Raw genomic sequence first — 15776 nt, forward strand, 5'->3', positions numbered from 1 at the left:
GTAGAAAGCTACATGACTACATGGATCACTCATACCATAGCCTACAATAGAGTCAATCATTAGGGACTGATAAAGTGTCAACTGTCTGAGAAACATCACAACCAGACTGGACACGCCTGCTGTTGGGGTAGAAATTACAACTGTGTCCATAATTAGGGACTGAGTAGTGTCAGAGTCCGAAAAACATTACAACCAGGGTGGTCAGGTCGTTTAGTAGGTCTAAACTTAAGTTGAAACTCTAAATCTCCTATTCGGAAAGTTAAGAAAGGAATTTTCAAGAAAACTTGAAAGCCTCTTTGTTTTAAAGAAAATGTTTAACTTAACGTTTTTACTGGAAACTCAAGACATTTAAAGAACCAGCAAACAACAATTTTTACATAATATCATTCAAACTTTGTTTAATAATTTGATAATATGATAGGTTAATATATGATATGAACAATAGTAGTACTACCAATATACTCACCAAGAGTAGAACCATCAGTGTGGATGACTTCTACATAGGATGCGTCAGAGGGGTCTAGCCTCACATTACTAGGCATGCCCTGGAAGTAAGGCCCAGCTGGGTCGAGACCTGTGATTCGCCCCAGACCGACAATGTTCTGCCCTGCGTAGCCGGCAGTGTGAGCACCCAAACTGTGTCCGATGAGGTGAATGTCTGCAGGGTCCAAGCCGTACTTGTCCTGACCGTTTATTACAAGTCTCATTAAAAGTTAAATTAAAACATAGTAACATCACATGCTCTATATTCTTTTGTTTTGCTGATATCAAAACATTGTAGGATATCAAAGATGGATCGCTTCCTAAGGCCGGTATTACACTATCATAGTTCTATGACATATAGGCCTATCTATTATCGTAATTATGTCTTTGATGAAAAATATTACAGTGTAATAGACCAACTATTATAATAGCGAAACTATAATCTTATGTCTATGATGATCAATGATGATTTCTAGAGAGAACATAAATATTATCATATCTATTTTTCTATGGTATTAAATATGGACTCTATTTTAAAACAGCAAAAAAAAAGCTATCAGGATAATGCTCAAGCTTAAGGGGGATGATTCAGCCAAACAACACTTTACACATCTAAATATTTTTACAGTTTATGGACAATATATATATGAAGTTATTCTTATTGCTAGAAAACAAGATTTGAGTGAAAAACCGATGACAAGCCACAACTATAAGCTTAGGAAAAAAAGTGGGGTTGTTGAACCTCATAGGCTCAAGTTTTATGAAAAAAACCGTCCAATGCAGGTGTGCCAAAGGCATGGATTGCATTAATATTTTAAATGCCAGCTGGTTATAATTAATTTGTTATTGTTTTGAACTTATAATTGTTACTATGAAAATACAAAAACGGTGGATCAAACTCTCAAACTCTCGGTGGGGTTCTGGTGCTCAAATTCTAAGCTATTTATGGCAAGTATTCCTGATGATAAAGTTACTACTGAAAATGAAAACAGTGTTTGTGTTTTGGGAATAAAATGGGATGAGTGAAAATTTAAAAACGTACGTTTTCATGTCCCTGGCCTTTTACTTCGTAGATACTGGATTTGTAGTTTATTATTATGTGTTTTAATATTTTTTGGGACGGGGGCAACATGTTACACACATTTATTTGATTTTAAATAGGTTCTAGGTATTTTTTTCGTATTCTTAAAGTCTCGAAATTCACGACCATGACGTGTCCCTAGGGTACATTTTCCAACTTTCACGCTGTTTTTAGACTAATTATTCATGCCGAAATATATTAAGACATATTTTTGTGTCATCAATGGTTATTAAACTTACAAAAAAGGAGCATATTATAATTTTATTGTCATTACAAACTGACTACCATGACAAAATAAGTCTGTCCCTCGATTTGGCGTCACGACCATTTGGGAAAAATTTTCAACTTTGGAGCACAACAGTGGCAAGCCTGGCGTCGATGGAGTCAGTTGGTTTTAGAGACTAGTTCGGGGTGTACGTCAGGATTGTAGTGCCGGTCGTTTCGAGTTGAAAGGAGGAATTACAAGATTAATAAAGGAAAGATTGTGTTTTTTGTAATTTTGGTGTGTCCATGACCGTACGTAGTCATTCGATGAAGTAGACATGGTGTTAATTTTTGTTTATAAGATATTTCAATTGTAAGATTAACCTAGAAGTCCACTTTGTATCCTCGAACATGAAGTGCAGGGCTACCGCCAGAACAGAGCCAAATAACACGTAATTTCACGACCAAAGTTTCACGACCATCGCAGGTTTTTTCACGACCAATCCAGCCTTATGGATTATAGTGTGTTTGGTCGTGACAATAACTTTAATATAATTGTAAATTGAACAGTTTAGTTCAATTGAAACACATATTTTTATTATGACTAACAGGATAATTGAAGGATTGTTTAGAAAGATTTAGATTATTCCAGACAATTCACGACCGCACCGCTTGTCCCTGACCATCACGTTTATGATTTCTATCATAAAAATTTCAAAAATTAAAATATCGTCATATTTCAATGTTTTATACACAAAAGAAGCACACCTCTATACAAACATAACGATTTTTCGGGTCTCAGGTAAGTTTTTTTGGAGTTATACAAACTTAAAAATATTTTATTGGCTTTTTTAAATTTTTTGAGTTTTTTTATTTTTTTCTAGAAAGACCAAATATACCAAAAGCTCAGTGACCTTTTTATTGTATAATGGTCATAAAAGTAAATTAGTTTATAGCAAAACATAGTTATAAAAATAATATTAACTATTTTTAATATTCATTTAAACGTCCGTTATGGTCGTGACAGGATTTTGTGTTTTTCCATTAAAGATGCTCTTTTAAAAAGAAACTACCAAAGATATTGCGTTACCATGGACATTTTATGAAACTTCAAATGTTAATGAAATAAAAAAATTAATAAAAGTTTTGAAAAAGGGGGAAAAAAATTTGCAAAGTGCTTTTCCTGAAAACGTACGTTTTTAAATTTTCACTCAGATACACTCAAAGACACGCTCTCTGTAAAACCAGTTAAAGTTGAACCTTGTGTCGTAACGAAGAGGACTGCACTGAAACTAGTAGCTTCCATTTTTGATCCTTTGGGTTTCTTTACTCCTGTAGTTTTGAAAGCTAAGTTATTCATTAAAAACTTGTGGCTTGAAGGCGTTGATTGGGATGAAGAGCTGAACTCAGAACTTACAAAGGTATGGATGCAGATTCGATCAAACCTAATTAAAATTCCTGAGGTATGTATTCCAAGATATGTTGAAATCATTGGTGATACTTTAGAGTTAAATTGTTTCACTGATGCATCTAAAGATTGTTACGCTACAGCTGTTTATTTGCGATTAAAGAGTAATAATACATCCACGACAAAATCAATACTTATTTTCTCTAAATGTCATGTAACCCCTAAGTCTAAGCCAAATATCACTATACCACGATTGGAATTACTTGGTGTTTTAATTGGGGTGAGATCATTAAAGTTTACTGAAACTGCGCTGAAGACTTCTGTGACACAAAAAATACTTTGGATAGACTCACAATGTGTTCTCCATTGGTTGAATACAAATAGGATACTACCAAAGTTCGTTGAGCGAAGACTCTCGGAAATTAAATCACATACCGATGTAGAGTTTTGTTACGTACCTTCTAGTAACAATCCTACAGATTTGGCGACTTGCGGATTGACTAATCATGAGTTACAGGAGAGTCAGGTATGGTGGTCAGGCCCAGAATTTCTACGTTCACCAGAAAATGAATGGCCACGAAATGACTTTAATCAAATCACTTCAATGTCAGAACAAACTTACCAAGACACATCGAACACTTGTGAACTACCCACACCTAACCAAGAAGTTATGGCTGCAATTCAAGAAACCACAAGTAAAGGTCCTTTTGACATTGATTGTACAAAGTTCTCGTCTCTAGATAAACTAATTCAAACGACAGCATATTGCAAACGAGCTATTAAAACATTCAAGAAACTTTCAACTCCATTTACATCCAACAAATTGAACTTCGAAGAGCTTCATGAGTCTACTTTATGTTGGTTGAGGTACATACAAAACTTACATTTCGGCACTAGTATTAAAAGCTTAAAACTTGGCAGGACTGATCATCTCCAAAAACAGTTAGGGTTGTTTTTGGATGAATATGGAATATTGAGATGCAGAGGAAGACTTCAAAATGTTTATTTGTCATCGGAAATGAAATTTCCTGTGCTTTTACCTAAAAATGACCACTTTACCAAATTGGTAATAAATGACTATCATGTAAAACTACAACATGTTGGTGTTCAACACACTTTATCAGAAGTCCGAAAACACTATTGGATTATTCAAGGAAGATCTCAAGTGTCTAAGATTATCAGACAATGCAAGAAATGCAGAAGATGGGATGGAGGTCCATTCAAAATGCCGTCTTTCCCTCCCCTACCAATGGAACGTGTTACCAAAAATATTCCTTTTTCATACACTGGTCTAGATTACTTTGGTCCGTTGTATGTGAAGAGCAATGAACTCACTGATGACTCAAGAAAGGTATATGGTTGTATTTTCACATGCTTAACTGTTAGAGCTATTCACCTAGAACTGGTCAGTGATATGACGTCAAGTGAATTCTTGTTGGCTTTGAAGTGATTTGTAAGTAGAAGAGGAAAACCTTTGGAGATATTTGGACAACGCTCCACATTTCAAACTAGCTTCTTCATTCTTAGAGAATATCTGGGAAAACAACTTCGTAGATGATGATGTCTTATCTTTTGTACATAGCAATGGGTGTAAATTCAACTTCATCCCCGAATTCGCTCCTTGGATGGGAGGATTCTACGAACGGCTCATTTCTAGTGTAAAAAAATGCTTGAAGAAAACTATTGGACAATTGAAGTTGACATACACACAGTTAGAAACTGTATTTTACGAAACAGAGACCATTTTGAATTCAAGACCTCTTGTGTACGTTTCTTCCGAAGACATATGCCTCAGTGATGAAATCATAACACCCGGACATTTTTTGAATTTCCATGGTGAAAATGGTTTGATTGGAAATTTACAGTCACATAACATCCAAACTAACAAGGACTTCGAAAGAACATCAAGAAAAAACATTCTTGAAATTTGGAAAAAAGGAGTAAATGTGTTAAGTTTATTTTGGAAGATCTGGCTTCAAGATTACTTAATGAGCCTACGTGAAAGAAAAACAACTGAAATGAAGCAGAAAAAAGGAACTACAACAAACAAGCCAAATGTTGGAGAAACTGTTCTGATCCATGAAGCACTACCACAAGGAAGTTGGAAAATGGGCAGAATAGTAGAACTTCACTCAAGTCGAGACGGAAAAATAAGAAGTGCTACAGTAATTCTCAGCTCGAAGAAGAAAGTTGTACGTCCCTTAAATCTCTTATATCCACTAGAAGTGAAGAATTATTAGTGTTTGTCCTTCGCCCGGAGTGTGCCAAAGGCATGGATTACATTAATATATTAAATGCCAGCTGGTTATAATTAATTTGTTATTGTTTTGAACTTATAATTGTTACTATGAAAATACAAAAACGGTGGATCAAACTCTCTCAACTTATTTTAGTTTTATCAAACTTTTAATCTTATAAAACTAACTAACATAAACTTGAACAACTAACTATTTGATAGCAGGCCAAAGATTTTTAAAATTTATCCCCGAAAATATAAAAAAAGAAACAGATTTTAATAAGTTTAAAAAATTACTCAAAGATTATATATTAAATTTACCTATTTATTCTATGGAAGAGTTCTCCACCTCCCTGGCATAGGTAGCATTAAGTTATTTTAATTTTGTATTTCATTCTTGACTAACTAAAGACTTGTTGTTATTATTTTACTTGTTAATATTTACTAATATCATTGTAATTGTATTTCTTTTTATTGACACTATTCATTGTACCACCTTTGTACAAAAAATATGAATAAAGAATATGAATATGAATATGTATATAAAATCCAATGTATGTTTGTCTGTTTGTCCATTATGGACTCTGAAACCCCTCGACAGATTGCAATGAAACTTTCAGGCATTATTAAGCATTATTCAAGGATATTTGTGTGAAGATTTGTGCAGATCCGCCAAAAGGGCTCCGCCCCAGTGGCTCTGGAGTTTCTTACGTTAACCTTATGAGTACTCATATTTAAATGGAATTAAAGAATCTTGAACAGCTGGTTCAACTAAACAATTTGATTCTGTGATGTTCAATAGCATTAAAAAGTTAATAGGTTTACCAACAGGGTGCAGCACTATTATTTTTTTAATTTATGACAACAGCTAATTTGCAACCATAACTGCAAATTAGCACAACCAAATAGCACAACTGGAGGCGAGTTATCGTAGGGAACGAGCTAAACCTAAAGGCAAGTGAGCGCAGTGAATGAGCTCCAACCTAAGGTGAGTAAGCGTAGCTAGCGAACTTCAACCAGGATGTGATTGAGCGATGCGAACGAGCTCATCTTGAAAATGAACGAGCATTTGACATAAAACCACATTAGGACAGGACGACGTCTGTCGGGCCAGCTATTATTTTATAATAGATATGTCATAGAACTATAGTGTGATATCAGCTTAACACTTCTTTTGAATCGTGCACATTCTAGCCCATAAGTCCCAGATATAAAAATTATCAGGATTACTCTAATGCAACTAACTGTCAACATTAATGTTTCAGATTATAGAACATTTGGACAATCAATATTGTACATCCATATATAAATCCCAAAGTACCCATGAACTTTTGAGAAAACTAAAAGTCACACCCCCATAAACCATATACTTGTTTGTCATGACGAGAAACCTTGCGCAAAACTATTCATTATTTCATAAATTGCCCTTTCATAAATTGCCCTTTCGTAATTCCTTTCTAGAGGGAACTTTCCATATACCTAAAAATACATCAGCTGTACTTATTGTTTGATATTCTATCAATTTATTACCTTATTAAAATCAGGTGAGTTCAGCTTAAATTAACCAATCAATAGTTTTATTCACGAATACTAGAAAAGACCCGGTATGGATCATAAACATAAACAAATGACGTTGTTGGCCCAAATCCTATACTAATAGCATTAACTTATGTTTTGGCAGTTCCATTTAAGCAATGCTAAATCATGTTTATTTTTGGGCCAAAAACGTCATTTGTTTATGTTTATGATCCATACCGCTATTATTCTAGTACATATTTGTGGTTTTATTAACCCTAGCTGTGGTTACGTATTACGCTCGTTCGCTGTGACGCCTAGAATGGCCACCAGCGTAATACGCTAGTATGGGCCAAAATTTTTTTAACGGTGAAAAAACCGCTTATAATCAACTCTGATGTGAACAATATTTATACCATTCAAAAGATCACATTCTGAACGTTCATTTTATTATACAGGGTGTCCCGGAACTCTCTACCAATATTTTAGGGCATTGTTCCTGGGTAGTTAACATACCTAAATATCATGTTTAAATTGTCCGGAAGTCCTTAGTTACTCACACAGCCGCCATTTTGTTTTTAAGTTATTAATTTTTTTTAAGGAATGGTTAAACATACGAAATTGAAACTTTGCACAAATATTTATGGCAACTAGACAAAGCTACCAAAAAATTATAACGATTTTTAAAATTCATAAAACAAAATGGCGGCCATTTTAAATTTTGTTTCTTGAATAACTCGAAAACCGTTGATTTTACAAAAATTTTACAAGGATAACTTTTTTAAGGCAATTTTATTACAAATCGATTGACACCTTAATTTTGAAGATTGGACAAGTATTAACTGAGATATGGTAGTTTTAGTGATACGTAACCGCTGGAGGTTAGTTGCAGCGCATGCTGAAAGCGGTCATGTTGTGTCATGTGTTTTATGTGTAATCAAGGCTAATCTGGACTCTATTTACCAGGTAAGCTAGCTGATTCCTATCCTTGTACATAATAATCCTAATCAGCCAATTGGCCTTTCCTTAACTCTTAATCTATATAATTAATACGCTACATGAAACTTTGTCGGTTGAACTCCTCCGCCATTTCTTAATCGATTTTATCCAATGACGTTTCATTGGAAAGAGCGTGTCGCTTAGATTTGCAAACTGGCCTTACATTTTTGAAAAAGTCCCTTGGGCTCTGCTCCAGTGGATGTTAAAGTTCCCATGTTATCCTTATGAAGAACATAATTGTTTACATTTTGATCAGCTGTATAATTTAATTGCTGTTATTTGTTTTTAAATAACTACTTTACTTCTTTGCAATTGCTCGATTTCGAGCAACGTGTATACTAGTCATTATTATATTACTATTTATAGATTCTCCTTTCCTTTCCAAACAAAATTAATACAAGGTTGGCTAGGTTTACTTGTACAAATTTTTATAAATTTTCAAAAAAAGGTCTGCAAAATCGCCAAAATGGGTTGGCCATTGGTTGGTGAAGCCTGTGGGTAACAGGGTAACAGATAGTAGTAAGGCATAAAAAATATATTATATTCAAATAATATGTTGCTACCTTAAGATGGTTAATGAAGAAAGCAATTTCCAGTCCCACTAAACGTGTGTTGGCTGTGGCTTGAGTATAAGGTGGCAGTGAACCTTTGTCCCAATCTACCTCAAAAACATTCATATCTCCATATTTTAGGAGCTCCAATCGCATTTCCTAAAACAATGCAAAGAGCTAAAAGTATAAATATAATCTACAAATTTATGTAATTACTAGCAGAGTACCTGTCCTTCATCCGGGGGTTGATGAAAAACCTGCAACATGGTTCTACGGAATTATCTATTTAATTTTTACACCAACAGTTCTGCTTGTTTACATTGAAATGTCATAGCAAAATATAAATATTGGGAGTGTTCTCATTACAGCCATTAAGACCAATATTTACTTTTAAAATCCCACCTCAGAACTTTTAAAGCCAATGGGGCAAAGCCCTCGGTCAGTATCGGAGCGTGAATAACTAAACGGATCCTTGATATAGTAGCTGTACCTATTTTTGTCAAGTTTAAGTTCAGTCTGTTCAGTAGGTTTTGAATGATTGAGTATAACAAACATACAGAAGGATACCATTAGATTTTTACACAATAGGTTACCTATGTTTACATTTTTGTTATTTACTAAATTGATTCATACAAATCCCTTCCACAACACTATACCACACACAAATACTAACAGGGAAGTCAGATAAATCCCGGCCACGACACTGCAACGTACACATAGACAGCTGCAGCAGAGCCTCCCTCTCCTGAAGAAAAGGGAACAACAATAACTGTGGTAGCTCAAGTCCATAGGACAGATGGCATCCCAAAAACTCAAAAGAAAAACAACTTAGAGATACAAGATATTATTTATCCTCAGCAACATATTGAACATATAGACTCACTTCCATCCAGCGATGATGAAAGTAATGAATTTACTGAAACCAGATCACCAACAAAGAGAATTATTAACCAAAACACATACTCAATGAAGAGACCCAAAAACTCGCTGAAAATAGTTAGTATGATGACATCTCATCATAGTTGCTTGATCAAATAGACGTATATCGGGAGCGTTCTCAATCCAAATCAAGCTATGTAGGCTACATGTGGACTACCACGATGATGATACTCAGTTCGATACCAAAAATCTTTCACTTTGAATTTTATATTTAAAATTTCCATGAGTATTTGCACTCGCGCCTCGAAATACTCGTCCGCAATTAGTGGATTGTCATTTAAAGATTTTTGCATGAATCTAGACATTTGGCTTTCATTACCTACTTGTGATTTCTTGAGGAATCTTGAAGTACTTTTGCAAGCATGGCCACCATAGATCAGCAGAACTTAATGTTAGAAATAGGGTGGGTGCACCAAGACTTTCACACATAGATTGAAGTTCATTCCGGCGTTTAAACCAATATGCGTTTGTTCCTCGGATATGGGCACCATATGATAACAGCTTATTTAAAATGCTCGGATTTCTTTCAAATTAAATACGAAGTTGATCTATTGTCATCTCCTTGAGATCTGATTTCTTTGCCATAACCGCTCCGACATTGAGTGCCTCGTGTCTTTGAATTGTGTTTAGACATAAATATCGGAATCTTTTGTCAGTTGCAAAACGGGAGTCCCTGAAGTGCATCAAATAATTGCACCACTGTTTGAAAGTCAGTTTTACTTGTCTTTTATGATCATTAAAATATGCTTTCCCACGTGGAAATAGATGAGGAAAAGCCATGACGATATATCCAGGAGTACGAAACTCGTCTATTGGATTGGGATGTCCAGGTGGCCATTCCAAAACTCGTTTTATTGATTCTTTTTGATTTTGGAAAGCTGTACTGCTTACAGCCAATTCAGTTACCAAACCATCGTCTAATGAATCATTTAATACACTGTCGATTTCTATCGTTGGAACTTGTTCCTCAATAGTGCCATCTATTGGTAAATCATTTAATGTGTCCATATCGATATTTATGTCACTGTAAAAGTCGTTATTGTGTTTCAAAAATATCAAAGCATCAAGTATTTTTTGTCTGCGGACTCTGAATTCCAAAAATCCTTGTAATGTTGGTCTTCGAACAATAACAACGTTCAGAGTATTTGGTGCTCGGGGTAGAAAGTGTGTTATTTCAGACAAATCTTGCGCAATATTTATTACATGGCCGTTATAAAATATCTGTCCACAAGAACGATACTGATACAGCCGAATAACTGGCTGAACTTTGGCAATGAGCATTTGCTCTACTGCAGTTAAGTCTTGTAGCTGGGGTGGCACATCTCCTGGATCCATGTTGTTAAGATCTGTAAGAACATTTGGGTTTCTTCTGCAAATTGCACACATAAAGTCTTCTTTAAATTTTTTTTCTCTTTAGTTTTTGCTTTACAATTTGTGCAGGTACATAATCCAGAGACTGAAGGGAATGATCAAATTTGTTTGCTAATACCAAATCTATGTATATATTAATTACGTAAGCCGATTCTTTGCGTCAAAATTGTGGGCGACTCGGAAGTCGTAGAAGGACGGGAGAGGGCTCAAATTAAAGGTCTCGAGCCCGTGACGGCGGGAAAATTGGTGAAATTCCCCAAATCTTGATACAAAATTAGATATAACGTAAAGTTTCTCCATAAGAATAGCATTAGAAGTCATTTACTGCTGATTTCTGTTTACTTCAATACAGCACAGCTGATCGTGCTATATCTTGAAACATTGATCAATACACGCATTTGGTTTACTTTAAGCCAGTCAACTATGAAATGTATACTATAATAAAACTGAAATCTTGAAGATTAATCGGAAAAACGTCTGCATTCTTTGTTTATATTTAAATCATATACTCAAGTTTCATTTTTTCATGCTTTTACGTTATTGTCGTGAGGAATAAACGACATAGAATAAATATTCTGTATAAATAATCAAAGAGTCGAAATTAAATCTAACTTCTGTTTTGTTTTTATTTTTAAATCTATAATATTAAAACGAAACAGTGTTTTTTTATTTCACGATTCTGAATCAACCACTCGACGGATTTTCATGATTTTTGTGTTGAAAGAAAGATAATTTTGAGAACTAGGGAATGTCGAAGCCATAATTTTAGTTTAGGGTCCCAGTTTTTTAGAAATTAAGTTTTAATTTTTAAAAAGTCTAGCAGCCGACGCTAAGATTCTAAACTAGCTTTTGGCATAAAATAATTTGCTTAACATAACAGCTGTAAACATTCAGCTTTTGTGTCACAAATTCAGCATTTGGATAAAAACATGGATAAAAATGTAAAGACATACTGAGGGTTGACTTATTTATACTATGTGTAATGCTAATCATTGATACGTTCAATTCTTTTGTAAGAGGATGACAGATTAATTTAATATACATAGTAAAATACAAGGATGTTCAAATTATTTTTTAAAGCAATCTTTGTAATCTTTGATTTGTTTTAGAGCAATATAATTTGTTTTAACTAACAGCTGGTTAAATAAAAATGCCCTATTAGAACTATGAGGTTATTTACTCTGATTTTGTCAAAGTCAAAGTCAAAGTCAAAGTCTTTATTGCCATACAACAAGTACAATAGGCTCGTCATTTAAATAAACAAAACATGCAAAATCAAATTCATCAACAAACAATTCAAATAAATAAGCTCTAGTCAAAAAACAAAACAAGAAAACATGCACAAACCATGCAGGTGTACCTGAAAATGACTCAAATCAATATTGTCATTGATTATTAGAAATAGGTAAGATTAGTAGACCACCGAGAAAAGTAACACCATCGATGTGTACAAGTCGTACACGAGTTAAATGAAAAAGATTTGCAAATTATTTTACTGCTCAACTTTTTTGGAAAGGGTAGGAAAATCACAATTTTTACATGTTTTAATTTGTCTTGGCAGCTTTCTGTTTACAATCAATGTTTTTGAATGCTTGAACTTTGTTTGGATTAGGCCCGGAAATATTGATGTCATAAAGATGGAGATCAAGAATCCTCAGGAATACGATTTTAAATTACCACCACAACCTCAGACGGTTGTTATCCAAAGATATACAGATGAATGCTATAAATTGAACACAACGTCATCATTGACCTAGGATACTGCAATTAGACTAAACATCCTTTTATGAAATCTAAAAAAGTTGTTTGGCGTGTGTTTAGTGGTGGTTACATTTGGAGGCGCTGAATTTTTTATAGTTTAAATAAATGAATATGGGGAATTACGATGTACATTGATTCAATGAGGGTGGTATAATTATCAAGGATATTGGAACCGATAACGGGATAGATAATAAACATAGACAATTAATTACGTCACTAGCTTTACTATAGCGTTTTTACTTTTTAAATTCCTTCAACATGTGACCAGTTCTTTTGTTCAAATGAATATTTTTTTTTGACACAGCTGTTTACAAAACAAACTAATATGTTGTTGTGTTTACCTTTCGTTGTTTAAACTAAACTTATTTATTTAGCAATTGGTGCAGTGAAATTGACATAAAGGATGTGTGTGGACGATTCGTTTAATGATGTCAGGACACCAACGTTATAATTATGTGTACTGTGAATTTTATTGGATGTTTTCGTTTATTTTAGGGAGTTTCAACTCAGACCTACTGGAAATTGTGTATAGTATGAGTAATTGTATTGTGGTAATATTGATTATGGAAGAGGTAGGTATGCGATGGAAGGTGATATCATTGACTAGGCCTATACACTTCTCAATTGATAATTACTCATTCTACTGTAGGCTGCAATAAAAATTTTCTTTATACGTGTAAACTAGCTGTTCTGAATTATAGGCCTAAACCGTTTTAACTGACTACTCCCGTACGTAGGACGGGCTAACACCTCGTCATATATTTAAGTTTATTTTAAATGATGTTGTTTTCTTTATATTTCTACACATTTTAAGGTTAAGGTTGTGTTAATGTATACAACTAAAATAACCTATAAATGTTATTGGTTCTAAAACGGTGTATTTGCATTCCTTCTTAAGTAAATATTTTTTTAGTGCAGTGAATATACAACGTAGAGTAATCACATTTGATCATACTTTTATAAAATCACCAGGGATTCAAGATGTTTTGGTATGTAGGCTGCTGGATATATATTCTTTTCATTAGGTATAAGTAGCCTACTGTAATTAATATGAACGCCAGGGGTAGACCACAAAGGCGGGGAACTGTTCATAGGAATGACAGTGCGCGTAGAAGAGCAAGAGTAGATAATGATGAACTTAATCAAGATATGTTACAACCACTTTTTAGGAGACCCATGGAGACGAGAGAAATGTAAATATCCACGATGCAGGATTACTGGACCAAGAGTGCATTCAATGTAGTGCTCTTCATTTTAGAGAAGAACTAACGAATAATCATTTTATGACATGTTGCCATAACGGACTTATTAACCTTCCTCAGCCAAAAACTTATGTAGAACTTAAAAATTTGTTTGAAGAGAGCCCACAACTGTATAAATTCATTCGAAAATACAACAGTGCGATGGCTTTTGCTTATTTTTCAGCCAGTAAGAAAGATATTCCAGGAAAAGGGCCATACTGTTTCAAAATTCAAGGACAGATTTATCGTTCAATCTCAGATGTGCTGCCTCAACATGATGAAGACCCCGTGTATGGCCAATAATTGTACATTATTGACACATCAACAGCAACAGAAATTCGTCAAAGGCGTCGAGAAAATAGTGACTTAAAACCTGAAATAGGTATTGTCAAAACTAGCTGAAATTCTATTAGAAAATCCATTTGCACAAATTTACAAAAGAGCTTCGGAAGAAATGGTTGTACAAGGTGACAGTGAATTAGAACTTAGGTTTGTAGACAGGATAAATATGGATCGTCGTAGGTATAATAAGCCTACTGCAGATGAAATTGCAGGCGTCTTCAATTCATCTGAAGGCGAACCTCCAATTAATTTTTAAAATTCCAAACAGGGAAGCTTTTATTTATCCTCATTAACCACAAGACCAAAGCTACCTTGGTAAACCAGTATTTATTCACAAACAATGATATGTTTGCTGCCTTTTCATGTTAAGCCACTGGAGTGATTCAAATTATTTATTGAAAATGACATCAACAAAAGCAAACAAAGAAGAACAACAAACTGGTTTTTACACAAAAGATATGGTGTAGGGATGCCTATTCTGACACATAGATAATGTGTTATTCTGAGTTTGTCTAAATACCTACAAGCCACTAGTTTCTATTAATGTTCCTGGCGGTGAGATCAGAAGATGAAGCAGTCTGATGGCTACCACTGTTGTGCTGCCTAGTCGTCCGTGTTGATCTTGACAAGTTTGAACCTTTTGAAAATCGCGGCATTTCAAGTAAGTTATATAAACTAACCCGATATTGTCCAAAGAAATCTACGTACCAGATTATTATTTTGGATCCACTCTTCGCACGGACTTTTTGAACTTCTTACATAGTGGTTTTTAAGTTTCACCTCCAGTTGTGAATCTATAATTTTACTTGTATAATAAGCTAAGATATTTCTTTTACGTCTTATTAAATGGTGAATTTGACGTCGATGAAGAGGATTTTCATTGAAGCCAGACCCAGACCAACGTTTTAGCGAATTTTCCATATAGGGAATAAGTTATTACCGTAGGTATTATGGTAAGACCTGGACCCACTGATTTAATTTTTCGTTTTTATGTCCCAAAGTCAAAGGCCGAAAACACCATCCGTTTGAATTCATATGTATGTTTGATAAATATATAAAGAATTAAAGAAATAAAATGAGCTTTTAAAATTTAGTTTGGTTGCATGCCCTTTAAACTTAATGAAATTTACATATAAGATGCTAAAATTAATGCAATACTTAAAAATAAGTACTAAATATGATGGAACACCAAACTATTTTGTTTGTGTTGTTGTAATGTTAGATTTATGATGCCAAGAAATTAAATACAATCTAGGAATAAGTTGTTTTCCAAGTAATGTTAGATACAATACCGACATTTTGTTGTTTGAGTGTTTGTTCAATAAAAATTTAGTTGCAATTAATTTACATTTACCTAATGTGCGTGGAATAAAAGTAACGTCTTTTGAAAAGTAGTTAACCCATTGGGGAAGGAATTAATCCGATACCTGCAGCACCCTCTGGCGGCAATTAATTTTACCGAATTTGTAGACTTTTACTCTAACTGCTATAGAAAGAAAACCTTAAGTAATAAATTAATAATTCTTTCACCATTTTGTTCACAGTAAAATTGTCTACAGAAAAGTGTTAATTGGATAGTCAAAGTTCTAAAAAAAATATATAGCCTATATATATAGAGATTATAAAAATAAAAATTTTAAAAACA

The 15776-nt window shown here is 34.0% G+C and overlaps 1 protein-coding gene across 2 annotated transcripts in view; it reads right to left on the bottom strand.

Moving 5' to 3' along the window:
* The window catches only part of LOC128987356 (inactive pancreatic lipase-related protein 1-like), an 86647-nt gene that overhangs the window by 53461 nt on the left and 17410 nt on the right, over positions 1-15776 (bottom strand). For both annotated transcript variants that reach the window (XM_054408157.1, XM_054408158.1), the window contains exons 4-5: positions 8490-8636; positions 467-683 (exon numbers count right to left, since the gene is read on the bottom strand). In XM_054408157.1, coding sequence (XP_054264132.1) covers positions 467-683; positions 8490-8636 — 364 coding nt within the window. The remainder of the gene's footprint in view (positions 1-466; positions 684-8489; positions 8637-15776) is intronic.

Source organism: Macrosteles quadrilineatus, unplaced genomic scaffold (assembly GCF_028750875.1).
Source record: "Macrosteles quadrilineatus isolate MER2022 unplaced genomic scaffold, UCM_ALF_1.0 Scaffold_2__2_contigs__length_208266976, whole genome shotgun sequence".
NCBI classification, from domain to species: Eukaryota; Metazoa; Arthropoda; class Insecta; order Hemiptera; family Cicadellidae; genus Macrosteles; species Macrosteles quadrilineatus.